This window comes from Prionailurus bengalensis, chromosome D4 (assembly GCF_016509475.1).
Source record: "Prionailurus bengalensis isolate Pbe53 chromosome D4, Fcat_Pben_1.1_paternal_pri, whole genome shotgun sequence".
In the NCBI taxonomy this organism is placed as follows: Eukaryota; Metazoa; Chordata; class Mammalia; order Carnivora; family Felidae; genus Prionailurus; species Prionailurus bengalensis.
In genome coordinates, this window is record NC_057359.1 from 60727932 (window position 1) to 60742681 (window position 14750).

At 47.1% G+C, this 14750-nt stretch overlaps 1 protein-coding gene across 2 annotated transcripts in view; it reads right to left on the minus strand.

The window, feature by feature from the left end:
* Positions 1-14750, minus strand: part of TBC1D2 (TBC1 domain family member 2) — a 55568-nt gene that overhangs the window by 3199 nt on the left and 37619 nt on the right. For both annotated transcript variants that reach the window (XM_043567351.1, XM_043567352.1), the window contains 4 exons: positions 11509-11619; positions 6119-6306; positions 4514-4990; positions 505-625 (listed from right to left, as the gene is read on the minus strand). In XM_043567351.1, the coding sequence (XP_043423286.1) occupies positions 505-625; positions 4514-4990; positions 6119-6306; positions 11509-11619 (897 nt within the window). The remainder of the gene's footprint in view (positions 1-504; positions 626-4513; positions 4991-6118; positions 6307-11508; positions 11620-14750) is intronic.

The window sequence follows — 14750 nt, forward strand, 5'->3', positions numbered from 1 at the left end:
ACCATGGCTTCAGTGCCAGAGGTGGTGCGGCTGTCTTGTGACCACGAGGGTACAGCCATCTTGTGACCATGAGCAGGGGGCTGAGAGCAATATGCCAGGGATGGCAAAGCAGAGAGCTTGAAGGGGACTTCAAGAAAGAAGGAAGGAAGGAAGGAAGGAAGGAAGGAAGGAAGGGAGGAAAGAAGGAAGGAAGAAAGAAAGAAAGAAAGAAAGAAAGAAAGAAAGAAAGAAAGAAAGAAAAAGACAGACTAACCATTCCTAGTGACATCGTGTCACCACTGGAATAACAAGTCTGTCCCATGGGCAGGGCCCCAACAACTCTAAAGGCCATCACCTCACTAGAGCCTCCCAGGAGTCCCAGGGAAGGCTTACTGGCCACTGTACAGAGGGAGAAATGGAGGCCTGAGAGGTTCCTGATTTTTCCGATTCACTGGCTTGAAGGAACCACTCAAGGAGCACCAACCTGTGTGGCCTCCAAGTCCCGTCTGCCCCTGCTCTGCTCACCTGGGATGATGTGAGTGTCTTGCTGTAGTAGTCAGCTGGCATGATGGTCTCCACAATGGCCACCAGGCACCAGAAGGCACACTCCTCTTCCTCCAGGACCAGCAGAGCAATGGCCGCTAGCCTGGAAGGGGAAGAAAGGAGGCCTAGGGTGATATGCAGAAGTCACAGCCAGGCAGAGGGTGGCAGAGGTCGCTTCCCGGATCCCAGGGGGTTGTCGTGTCTAACCCTAACCAGTCTAGTGTTCTGGCACCTGGGGTGAGAGGAACTTGCTTTTGGGGACTACACAGGGATTTCCAGAGCAATGGGGAGATCTGAGTCTCTAGGGAGGGGCTCTGGAGTCCTGTTGCCTAGGTGTGATTCTGCACCTGCTGCTTCCTTGCTGGAAGCAAGTTCCTAAACCTCTTTGAGCCTCAACCTCTTCATAATAATCACAGGACTATTACGAGGGTGAATGATGTTAACAAGAGATGAATGCCCAGCATAGCACCTGACATGTAGTGGAGCACTTTATGAATGTTAGTTATCCTTATCTTAATAACCACAGGCTTTGAGACCTTGGCAAGTGTGCTAACTAACCTCTCTGAGCCTTACTTTGATCATCTGTAAAGTGGGATTAACAATCTCTACCTCCTAGGGCTGTGAGCATTTTGAGCAAGAAGACAGAATTACAGTGTCTTGCTAACCGTCTGGCATATGGCAGGTGCTCATTACACAAAATTCTTTCTCTCATTTGCTTCCCCTCCCCCTAAAGTTACCATGAAGCTCTAATGAGATCATGGGAAGAAAGGAAAAAGTCCACAGTGCTGAGCAGGGATGTCAGCCTGGAAGAAGTATTGTTTTCTCTACCTCTCCCATCCTTCCTGGCAGGTCTCACCCAGGGCCAATCCAGGAATACATTTTCCAAGATGCAATGGTCTCTCAAGATGCTAGGTGAACACAAGGTCCCAAATTCAAAGATGTTTGGGAAATGCTGCATACTCTAGCCCCTTTTTAGAGGCCAATGATATACAACATCTTAGTAAAAGCCTCTTAGAAATTCTGCAGTGACAAAACCCCATGTGACCCTAGCCCAGGACTGTCCATTGGGGCTGTGGAGCCCCTTTTGTACAGTGCACCCACTGAACACCCTTAGGGAGATGCCACCTTACAGCATCATGAAGCCTCACACACTTGATGGGCTTAAAAAACACATTTCATTGTCTAGCTATTTATCCTTCTCTGAGCTCTTACAAGATTGGATTCATGACCTCCAACCTCTTCTGAGGTTCATATTGTTTAGAGAAATAAGGTCAATTCTCAAAAGAAAAAAGAAACCCCTTTTCTCTCCCCAATAGATTGGGAAGGAATTTCTTTTCACTCTGGCTAAACCATCTGTACAAATCCTCCTGAGTCTAAGCTGAGTGGATGAAGAGAAGAGTCAAAGGTCTTTTTGGAAATAGGAAGCTCTGCCCTCTCAGAGCTGGGGAAGGGGTGCCTTCTGAGGTCATTTAGTTCAGGGATAGCAAACGTGTGAAACACTGGCCACCACTCTTTAGTCTATGCCCAGAGCAGACATAACTAATCAATCATGACAACATTCCCTTTGTCTATGCCTAGGGCAGACATAACTAATTCATCATTGTTCTCTTTCCCACTGACTCTGGAGGCTGCCTCAGAAACTCTCACCAGAGAAGGCTCTAGACAGATGCTTCCTACTGGTCATCCTGGGTCTAGATAAACTTATTGCAGAGATGGGAAGACCCGAGTCCTGGAAAGGAGAAATGACTTGCTCAGGGTCACACAGTCAGCTGGTGGTAGAGTGGCTCCCAAAGTCCCAGTCTGGTGTTCTCTCCACCCTACCCCATTCCACTGGAGCCTCAGGACGTGCTCAGTCCAGGAGCTGGCTGCTGGCACCAGCTTAGATCTCTCTACACATTAAAATATCAGTAATGAGAGGCTGTTGGTACCAATTAGGGCCCACCAAGTGCTCAGGGCTACAACCAGACTCCGACTTAAGGCCTTCAGGCTCAAGTGGGTCTGCAAAGGAAGTAGCATGGTGATGTGGGAAACAGCTACTTTTAAAGCACTCCATTTATGTTCTAAAGGGAAATAGCTTTAACGTTTTTGCCCTAAATCTGCAGTGTATTATTACCATGATACCTGTCACCCACTAAACAGGTTGATTTGTTGCATAGAAGCAAGGTGTGTCCTCTTTTGACACCATGCATGCAGTTCTATCAGTTGCCACTAGATGGTGGCAGTCAGACAAGTGAAAGGGGCCTGCAAGGTGGGGTTTCAGGGCCGCACTCTCCACGTATGAAAGGGGCTCTTCCCATTACAAATAACTTTCGATTTTAAGCAATAATATGGATGTGTGCCTAAACACTAACTATCAGTAAGAAAAAAAAAGTATTCAGAGAAAGAATTAAAGAAATATTCTTGGGTGTCACCTCCTTCTCCATCATTCCTACATACCCCTCCACAGCCTTTGTGCTGCCTCCATCCACACAGGGAACAGTTTCTTTCCTTCTAGGTTTATCTCAAGATCCTTCCCACTATAGGATTTCCCCCGCCCCTTTAGCGCAGATTAGCTGTGCTGTGGTTTAACTCTGAATTCCCAGTAACTGAACATGTATATATGCTCAATTTCACCCAATTTAGGCTGGAAATCAAGTATCAAAAATATCTACCCTTAGGAACCATTCAAATTTGAGTAGGGACACTGTGACTGTTTATTCTGTGTTAAAGAAATGTCACACACCACCTCTTTTGAAAAAAACACCAGAAGGTCTTATGTAAATTTTGCTCCAGTGTATGCGTGTTTAAATTAAATTGAGTCAAAGGGGTGCCTGTGTGGCTCCGTCCATTGAGTTTTTGACTTTGGCTCAGGTCGTGATCTCACAGTTCGTGAGTGCCAGCCCCACATTGGACTCTCTGCTGTCAGTGCAGAGCCCGCTTCGAATCCTCTGTCCCCCTCTCTGTGTCCCTCCCCCACTCACACTGTCTCTCTCTCTCTGTCTCTGTCTCTCAAAAATAAACCTTAAAAAAAACTTTAAAAATAAATAGAGTCAAAACTTGCTTTGGGAAATATCTGAGATTACATAACCTCTATCGGGATAGCTAAGGGCATCCATGAGAGTCCTCCACAGTCCTGAAGGGGGCAGCCCTACCAGTCAGCACCCCCCTCTCCACCCCCAATCCCTTATCTCTTGCTGTTGCACCAGAAGCAGAACCGACTCCAGGCTGGCCCGGCTGCATTCTTTCCTTTGGGAATTTAGGCCTGAGGCAAGAGGGTATCGCAAGAGGGTATCGCCAAGTGGGATGGATGACTTGCTGACAAAGCTCCAGACTCAGGGACTGAGTTCTCCGTTCTGAACAGCCTCAGTGGGCCTTAAATGTCCAAAGAATGATGGACCGAGGCTGGTCTGCTGAAAGCAAGAGAGTCCAGAGACTGTGAGGCCCCGTAAAGGCTGCAGAAGAGTAGGGTGTGGTGCTGCACAGTGTCGGGACCTGGCCCCATGGACTACGGCGCGATTGGCACCCCTGGGGTTGTGTGGTGCTGTGGCCCTGCTAGAGACAGGAGATGCCACGGTTTCTAATGACCATGGGGTCTCGTCCTCTCTTTTCTTTTCCTGGTTGTTAGGAGCTTCCCTGTAACATTTACAAATTCTCTTTCTCTTGGGTTCCTCTGAATGGATTTTGTCTGAAGCAAATGAGCCTTGACCCACAGTTCTGCAATGTGTGAGCTGAGCTGTGCACACTACAAAATCCCAGGAGACCATTCGCGATGCTTTCTACATGGGTGGCCCCACCCTGAGCACGGATCAAAGCAGAGAGCACGGCATGAGGAGCTACCGTGGTCTTGAACCTGTCCTTGTCCCCATCTTGAACATGTCCATATTGTCCTCATCTGTACAGTGGGAATCAAGCCTCCTGGGCTCCCCTCTCCATGTTCCTGGGAGACTCCAAAGAGACAGAGAGGTGCTCTAGAGAACAAGGGCTGTGCCCTCACTAGAGCCATGATGCTCACCTGTTGAGGCCCTGGCAGTAGCCGATTGTGGGGTTTTGCCAGGAGAAGGCCAGCAGCACCCGGCGTAGCTTGTCGGGGTAGCTGGAGGCGGGGCAGGTGAAGTGCTTGTTGTTGGGGAAGGTGCGGTTCAGGTCCAGCTCAATTTGGCGAGCTGCAGGGTGTTCGTGAACCTGACCCCGGCTCAGCAGCTCCTGGTAGCGGCCGGGGCTCCACAGGTGCTGGACGCGGAGGTGGACCAGCCACCTCCAGACACGCGGCCGGTGCTCTCGGGGCACACCTGCCCGCAGCAGCTGCTTGAGCTCGACCGAGGGTGTGAGATCACCAAGGGCAGCCCAACGCTCTCGTAGCGGCCGCTCCACAGCCTCATGGGCCAGCAGGTGGTGGGAGTGTACCTCTAGTGCCTGGATCTTGGCCAGCAGCTTCAGGTCTTCCATCTCGTAGTTGGGCACCGTCAGGAAGCCATACTCGTCATACTCGCTGCCAGCAAAAATGCACGTTAGCAACACCTTGCAGAGTCCTTCCCCGGAGAAGGGGCAGTGGGCAGGGGCTGGACCCCAGGCAAGGTTCTTGCCGGGGCTTCACTGCGGGTTAGCCATGCAGCTTTGGGCAGGTGACTTCAGTTCTCCGAACTTCAGTTTGCTCATCTGTACAAGGGGTATAATTCCTGCTCTGCCCCATGGAGACCCATTGACATTGACATCCCCTGTTGTAAAATGCTGGGGGCCTAGACAGTGTCTGGGACATAGTAAGTGCATAGTAAGTGGATTCTGTGCAGATATAAAGAACCCTCTTCTTACCCCATGAGGCCTTAGGCTCAAGGAGTCCTGCACTGCTGATATAGAATCCCACTCCCACAAGACAGTAAGCCCAAGGATGGATGGGGAACAGACAGCATCACTGACAAGCAAGATGGGTGAGCTGGGGATCCATTCCACATAGCTTTTCATTGATCTAACGTTTATTTGCCCCGTGTGCTCTGCATGTGCGGTCTCATTTGGTCCTACTGATCCTGCAAAGCAGCAATCTTAGTCCACATCTGATGGAGGCTGTATATGTGGCCCAGAAAGGTAAAGTGACTTGTCCAAGGTCACATGGTGACAAGGCCAGGGGTGGCCCCAAAGCCTGGGCTCCTTCCACCGAGCCTCCCAGCCTCGGGGGTCTTTGGACCCCAGCCACAGCCCCTTTTGTTATATTTAACTGCCCATGTCCACTGGGCTCAGCAAGGGCTTTGCTTGGGAAAGGCAGCTGGCTTGTCTCTCCTCCTCCCCTCTCTGACAAGTATCTCTGGGAGCCTGGAGAAGTGGAGAAAACAGAGCTTCAGAGGCAGACCCAGGTCAGCTGCACTAGTATGCTGCATGGCCTTGGGGAAGGGGCTGCCTCCTCTGAGCCTACGCCACCTCGTCTTACAGCTGAGGTCTAAGTGTAAGTGATACCACCTCAGCCGTAAGAGGGGGCTCATCGCAACCACATGCTCAATACCTGAAGATACGAGAAAGTAAGGGATGCACAGTGCTCGTACACGGTCAGCAGGAACCAGCAGCAGAGCAGCTGGGGCTCCCCAGGTCAGGCAGACCAAGACCTTCCCTTGCTGCCTGCGGGGCTCACCTGATAGGGCTCAGCTCCACGCCTTCTGCCGAGGCCTCCCTGGCCTCCCACTGCAGTGCCTCCTGGATGAGCTGCCTCAGCAGCTCTGAGCAGTCATTGGCCTCACTCCCCATGGTCTCCTGCAGCCTCCGCAGCCCCGCCAGGTACTTGCTCTCTACCTGGCAGTTCTTGGCTTGGAGGTAGGCACACTGTGGAGGGAGGGGTGGGGCTGTCAGGCCACCTGGTTGGGCTTGGGCCACCCTAGAGGCCTGAGCAGCTACAGGCAGCAAAGCTCTTCTCCCATCTCATCTTGCATCCCCTCCCCACCCCCCAACCCATCATATAAGGGAAAGGAGATGGGCCCCAAACCCAAGGGTTTATAGCAAGGCAGTGAAGGCGTCAGGCAAGAGAGCCAGGCCCAGGGCTCTCGTACAGGGCTGGGCTGGATTCAGAAGAAAGAGAGGAAAGGTGGACAGGGGCAGTGCAGGTTCTTGCATAGCCTGCAGTCCCATCCTGGTTCGGCCAGGTGAGGTTGGGTGAGGTACGGCAAGTTACTTAACCGCTCTGTGCCCTAGCTTGTTCATTTAACCAATGGAAATATGGATTCTGGTGAGGATTACATGAGCTGATGTGTGTAAAGTCCCTCTCAGGGCACCTAGCCTAGAGCAGTTCTCTGCAGGTGGTATTACTGAGCAGCACCCACGAGATGGCCATGAGGCTCCGGACACTGCCCTTGGGCCTCCTGCTGCCACAACACTGGCTCCTTCCATTCCTGCTACGCATCATACTCTCCCATCGGTGGCCTTCCTGCACGCTCCCTGCCCCTCCCTGCCCGTCTTGAACTTTTGTATTTCTATTTACACAAACTGAGTGTTCTGAACAAGTCTCGTCACTTTCCTAGGCCCATTTTCCTTCTCTGTAAGCTGGACAGGAAAAATCGGCCTCATAGTATTGCTGTGACCTCTGGGCCAGCCTGGCTCCTGTTTCATCCTGGGGTGGCAGAGTGGGAGCTTCCTGGCCAAGGGTGCCCATCTGCTGCACCTCTGCCCAGATTACCGTCTCCAAACGTTGGCTAAGCACCAACTCCAGGCTATCGGGTGAGCCTGCCCTCCTCCCCAACCCAGGCGGCTCCCACTTCCATGTCCCTCTGCCTGCAAGGCTGCTTCCCGAGTCCCCTCCCAGTAGTCTTCTCAGGCACTTCTGAGACCCCCAAATCTCCTGCTCTCCACCCCACCTCTGTAAGCCCAATGAGCCCCTGGCTTTCTCAAAACATAAGTCTGATTGAGCATCACCCCCCCCCCCCAACTGCCCCACTCAAAACCCTTCTACAACTGCCAGTTTCCTCAGAGAACGTCCCAACATTTCCCCCCTTCAGCCTCACGTCTCCTTTCTCACCTTTCCCCTTCCTCTCAATCCATAGGTCTTGACCATGCTGTCTCTTTTCTTGGAAGGCCTTTCTCCACTGTTTGCTTGGATAACACCAACTCACTTTTAGGACTCAGCTCAAGAAGGCACCTCCACCAGGAATTCCTCCCTGACTTTCTTTGCTCCTTTGGGCCCCAAAGAATCCTGTGTGCCCAACTGCATCTTGATTGTGTTTGATCCTCACTAGTCTGCACACACCCTCTTTGAAAAGTCTTAGAAGGCCTTTTGTTAGTTCTTCTTTAAATGTTCATTAGAATCCATCAGTAAAGCCATCAGGTCTGGGGCTTTTCTTTGTTGAGAGATTTCTGATTGCTAACTCAGTCTCCTTACTAGTTATACAGGCCATTCATGTTTTCTATTTCTTCATGATTTAGTCTTGGTAGGCTTTATGTTTCCAGGGATTTGTCCATTTCATTTGGTGATTCAATTTGTTGGTATACAACTGTTCATAGTACTTTTTTAAAAATTTATTTTTATTTTTTTATTAAAAAAATTTTTAATGTTTATTTTTGAGAGAGAGAGAGAGAAAGAGAGAGCAAGCGAGCATGAGAGCATGAGTCGGGGAGGAGCTGAGAGGAAGACACAGAATCTGAAGCAGGCTCCAAGCTCTGAGCTGTCAGCACAGAGCCTAGCGCGGGGCTCAAACCCATGAGCTGTGAAATCATGACCTGAGCTGAAGTCACGTGCTTAACCAACCGAGCCACCCAGGTGCCCCTGTTCATAGTACTCTTATAATCCTTTTTATTTCTGTAAAATCAGTAGTAATGTTCCCACTTTCATTTCTGATTTTGAATTTTCTTTTTTTCCTTAGTTCACTTAGCTCAAGGTTTGTCAATTTTGTTCATCTTTTCAAAAAAATCACTTTTGGTTTCATTGATTTTCTCTATTACTTTTCTGTTATCTATTTCATTTATTTCTGCTCTAATCTTTATTATTTTCTCCTATCAGCCAGCTTGGGTTTAGTTCTTCTAGTTCCTCAAGTTGTAAAGTTAGGCTGTTGATTTGAGATCTTTCTTGTTTTTTAAAGAAAGTGTTTATAGCTATAAATTCCCTCCTCAGCTCAGAGCCTGGAGTCTGCTTTGGATTCTGTCTCACTCTCTCTCTGCCCCTCCCTGCTCATTCTCTGTCTCTCTTGCTCTCAAAAATAAACATAAAAAAAAATTTCTTCTTCAGCATGGCTTTTGCTGTGCCCCATAAGTTTTGACATGTCTTCTTTTCCATTTGCCTTTAAGTATTTTCGAGTTTTCCTTGTAATTTCTTCTTTGATTCATTGTTTCAAAGTATGTTGCTTAATTTCTACAAGTTTGTGAATTTTCCAGTTTGACTTCTGTTTTTGGTTTCTAGCTTCATCCCATTCCAGTTGGAGAAGATACCTGTCTCTTTAAATATACTGAGATATAATTTGTGGCCTAACATATGGTTTGTCCTGGAAAATGAGAATGCGTGTGCTGTTGTCGCTGGGTAGAGTGTTCTGTGTTATACCTGTTAGATCTAGTTGGTGTATTGTGTTGTTCAAGGCCACTAGTTCCTTACTTATCATCTGTCTGGTTATTTTACCCATTACTGAGAGTGGGGTACTAAAGTTTACAACTATTATTGTAGAATTATCTATTTCTCCCTTCGGTTCTGTCATTTTTGGTTCCTATAGTTTGCTGGTCTGTTATCAGGTATATAAATGTTTATAATTGCTGTATCTTCTCACTGTCTTGAACCTTTTCTTAACATATAATGTCTTTCTTGGTCTCTTGTAACTTTAAAAACTTTAAAGTCACTCCAGTCTGATATTAGCAAAGCCACCCTGCTCTCTGTTGGTTATTATTTCATGGAATATCTTTTTCCAACCTTTCATTTTCAATCTATTTGTGTCTCTGAATATAAAGCGAGTCTCCTGTACACAGTATATAGTTGGATCATTTTTTTTTATCCATTTTGTCAAACTCTTTTAATTGGAGAGTTTAACCCATTTACATTTAAAGTAATTATTGATAAGGGATGTCTGTCCTTCTGCTATTTATTTGCTGACTTATACCATTTTTGTCCCTTGTTTCCTGCATTACTGTGTTTTTTGTGGTGAAATGTTTAAATTCCTGTTCTGTTTCCTTTTGTGTATATTCTATAGCTTCTTTCTTTGTGGTTACCATGGGGATTAATTTAAAATTCTAAAGTTATAACATTCTAATTTGAATTTATATCAGCTTAACTTCAATAACATGCAGAAACTCTGTTCCTTTATAGTTCCATCCCTACCCTTTTGGTTGTTGATGTCACAAAATTACATCTTTATACATCGTGAGCCCCAAAACATAAGGTAATGATTCTTTTAAATGCAAAATTAGGTAGAAAACAAAATGTGGAGTTATAAACCAAAGTTGTAATAATACTAGCTTTTAGATTAATCATTAAAAAAATGTATTAGTCTCTTAAATCATATAGAAAACAAAAGTGGAATTATGAACCATTTTTACCATAATACTAGGTTTTATAATTGCCCATGTATTTACCTCTACTGAGATTTGTATACCTTCAAACACCTCTGAGGTACTGCCTAGTGTACCTCCATTGCACCCCGCAGGACTGTGCAGGTACTTCTTGTGGGCAGATCTAGTGGGAATGAAGTTTCTCAACTTTCGTTTCTCTGAATTTCTCTTAATTTCTCCCTCATTTTTGGAAGAAGCTTTTGCCAGATACAAATTCTTTTGCTTTGCTTTTTGTTTGTCTTTGTTTTTAGCATTTTGGCCTCCAAGGTTTCTGATGAGAAATCTGCTCATAATCTTCTTGAGGATTCCTTGTATGTGATGAATTACTTCTCTTTCTGCTTGCAAGCAGTCGCTTTGTATTTGGCATTCAAAAGATTGATAGTGATGTGTCTCAGTGTAGATCTCTTTGAATTTATTTTACTTGATGTTTGTTGAGCTTCTTGGACATTTTTATTCATGTCTTTCATCAAATTTGAGAAATTTTCAGCCTTTATTCACATATTCTCTCTGCCCCTCTCTCTCTCTCTCTTCTCCTTCTGGGACTCCCCTACTATAATGGGTATGTTGGTCTGCTTAATGGTGTCTCACACATCACTTAGGCTCTGTTCACTTTTCTTCCATCTTTTTTTCTTTCTGTTTCTCAGACTTAATAATTTTCACTATCCTATTTTCAAGTCCACTGATTCCTTCTGCCTGCTTGAATCTACCTCTGAATCCCTCTGGTGGATTTTTCATTTGGGTATTGTTCTTTTCAATTCCAGAATTTCTTCTTGATTTCTTTGTAGGTTTTCTATCTCTATATGGATATTTCTGTTTTCTTCATACATTGCTTTCTTGACTCTCTACATCTTCCCTTAGATCTCTGAACATCTTTAAGACAACTGTTTTAAAATCTTTGTCTAGTATTATCTAGTATCAAGTCTTTGTCAGGGGCAGTTTCTACTAATTTATGTTTTTCCTTTGAATGGGCCATACTTTTATATATCTTTGTACGCCTTGTGATTATTATGTTAAAAACTAGACATCTGAATCTAATAATGTGGTAGTAGTGGGATCAGATTCTCCCAATTTAAGAAAAAATTGTTTTTGTTTTTTGGCTGTTATAGGCTGTCTCTGGGCCAAGAGAGGTCATCTCTTTTCTGAGTCTTTCCCTGGGTGTGCATGGCCACTTTCTAATTTCCTCACCTATGCAGTTGTGTTTGAATGTCTAGTCTTCAAGCTCTAGCTCCCACAAGGGGAAAAGAGAAAAATGAAGTGGGGCAGCCCTTTGAATATTCTGGCAGTTACTCTAACCCAAAGGGGAGGTATGACAATGGCCGCCTGTCCCTTCCTCTGTACTTCTGTGATCAGACGCAGCAATCAGAGCACAGATGCCTGAGGCAGAAAGGCAGTTTGTAAATGGCACAGTCCAGAGGCAGGGCAGACAGGTGATAAGGACAGAGCGATACAGGGCTGAGAAGGTAAGGGACTGAAGGGTGACTGGGCATGTAGACGGACTCTGCCTCTTACCTTCATCAGGAGGGCCCTCTCCTTCTCAGCCACCCTTCTCCAGATCTTTGTGACTTGGTGGATCTCGGAGTTTAGGAAGCGGTTCTGGGTCCGATATGCTTCTATGTCATCCTGGAGAAGAGAGCAAAGCATCTGATGAATTGCCATCTCCCTGATCCTCACCCTCTGCATGAGCTGTTGGTGCCAACACTTCCTTCCTTTAGAAATTTCTAATGACAACAGAAAAGAAAGTCTTAGAGAAGTAGTATTACAGACAGTCCCCTTCTCTAGTCTTGATCCCAACATGATACAGTAGAGAGAGCATCAAGTCTGGAGTTCACATCTTGGCTCTGACTTCCTGGATATGAGGCTTCACTGAACAACTGTGACCCTCTGTTTTGTCATCTGTAAAAGGGGCAAATACTAACTATTCCACTAGGCAGCTGGGAGACTATGTGAGGTAACACGTCTCATAACATTAAGTACAGAGACCAGGGGTGCCTGGGTGGCTCAGTCAGTTAAGCGTCCGACTTCAGCTCAGGTCATGATCTCATGGTTAGTGGGTTCGAGCCCTGCATCAGGCTCTGTGCTGACAGCTCAGAGCCTGGAGCCTGCTTCAGATTCTGTGTCTTCCTCTCTCTGTTCCTCCCCCGTTCGCACTTTGTCTCTCTCTCAAAAATAAAGATTAAAAAAATTAAAAAAAAAAGTACAGAGACCAAAACAAACATCCAAGTAGTGTTTGTTTTAAAAATAAACATATGTTGTTATATATTTGCAATCATACTGAATAATTTTGGGTGGAAAATTTTTATTTAAGTCACTTTGTAAATATGCAGTTGACCCTTCAACAACACTGGAGTTTGGGCACCAACCCCCCTGCATAGTTAAAAATCTGTGTATGACTTTTGACTCCCTCCAAATTTAACTGCTAATAACATGCTGTTGACCAAAGTCTTACTGATAACATAAAGAGCACCTATTTCATATGCCATGTGTATTATATACCGTATTCTTACAATAAAGTAAGCTAGAGAAAATACATTTACATTACTATACTGTATTTATCAGAAAAATCTGCCTGTAAGTGGACCCATGCAGTTCAAATCCGTGTTGTTCAAGGGTCAACTGTACTTTTCTATGTTGCTACATAAACTTCCCAACGATCATTCTTAATGTCTGATGACTATTCTGTTGGGTAAATTTATTATAACATAGTTATAATCCCTCTGTTATTTTTTATTTGAGCCCTGAGTGTTTTTGGTTTGTTTTTGATTATGAATAATGCTGTGATGCACATCTCTGAGCCTAGAGTTTTCCTTTTGCAAGCTGTCCAGTGACAGAGTATGATCGTGCTGCTGTGGCATTCGAGGAGAAGCTGGCCAAGCGCTGGGGAGGTTCAAGCAGGAGCCTGAGCCTCAGAAAGGAGCAGACACAGCACTGGCTCTCAACCTTCATTCTGCTGGGATGGACATTACAGAAGCAATGGACAGCACATACTCACAGCTATACCTACCAATTCCAGGACATTCACTAGCTGAAACTCAACCCCTTTTGCTCCCACTCTAGCAATGTGCTGGGCTGTAGGTGAATGTGAGAGACACTATTGCGGGCATGACTTTGGATAGGCCCTGATTTATCTGGAAATTAAGAGCATCAGCCTGTGATGCCCGTGGCACCTCATTATCAGGGATGTGTCACTTGTGCACAGCTCACAGGCCATCCTGACCCTCCCTGGGTGGGCCTGCATTCTGGCCAAGATCCTTCGCAGCCCAGAAGCTCCAATTCATACCCAGGCTCTACTGCCTTCTCCCTAGATGGTTGACACAGTGGGAGGGCCATAAACTCCCAGGGCTCCTTAGCTGGAAATCAAAGCCCCAGGCTGAATGCATCCCTTGGCCTGTCACCACTCAGCTGGGGCTCTCTGGCTCTCCGTGGGGTCTCTAACCCCAGACACACCTACTTTTGCACCCCTCACCCCCACCCCCCACTGTGTCCAGGGTGCAAGGCTGTGTGTACTCAGGCTGAGTTTGCTTCTGCTCTCTCTGCCTGGCCTGGACCCAGGTAGTTCCAACTCCCCAGCCTGTACTTCCTCCTACACTCCAACTGTGTCTGTCTTACAGCAAACTCTAGGCTCCCTTTTCTCAGGGGGTGTCAGCTGCTGTTTTGCACAAGTGTCCACCTGCTTCCTCTCCATGACCCCCATTTCCTTATCCTTATGTGGAGGGGCAGTGAGCTTCGTGCGAATCTGCATGTTTGCAGCATGAGAACCAACCTCCTGTGAGCATCAGAATTCTCCAGGGCCGCTCTCGCTGCCTGCGATATTCTTCCATTTTGGTGTCCGGAGATTTGGTAGACTTATGAACACAGAGGCTGTGTGGGCTCCCTGCACCATCATCACCCCCTGCCTCCACCCCACACTGACCACACCATCCCATTCAATCCTTCCAGTGGTCCTGAAAGTCTCAGAAGCTCTGAAAAGGACAAGCCCGTTGCCTGAGGTCACACAGCTGTACTAGACAGGGTGTGACTGAGCCCAGGGCTGTCGGATTCGGATTCGAAAGCCAAGTCCAAGCACTGCACTTACTGCCTAGACATTCCCTATGCTCTGTCCCCGCTGCGATCCACCCGGACGCCAAAACTCTAGTCCGTCCTTCAAGGGTTGGGATCAGTAGTCTGGCTGAGCGTGCATAGGCTTGTCTGACCTCTCCGGCTCAAGTTTAATCACAACACATCAAAGATGCAGGCGTTGCCGAGTGCCAGCGTTGCCTGGTGGTCAGGGGGTGGACTCTGGGGCCGTGCTGCCTGGATATAAACCCTGCCTCCACCGCTGAGCCCCAGCACAAGTGCCTCATCCCCTCATCTGGAAGTCGGAGTAACAGTGCTGCCTCAGGCACTGCTGGGAGTCAGTGCTGCAAAGGCTGAGGATGGTGGGCCAAGTGGTGAATACAAAGCAGGCATCACCTCCTTATCCAGGCTCTCACCCACTGCCTTCCTCCTGCGTTCTGCTGAGACACTTCCCACCGCTGCTCTTGTGCCTTCTTCCCAAATGCCTGGGAGAATACAACAAGCTTCCAGGCACGGGAGGAATAGAACTACCAGTCATTGCCTGAGTCCCTGCTATGGCCAGACCCGTTTCCCTCACACACGTCACTGCGTGTATTTATCCGCAAAATGCTGTGGGATGGGTACTAAAGTACTATTGTTCCCATTTTACAGACGAGGAAACAGTACAGAGAGGGTAAGTCCTCCTCGTCATGGGCTAG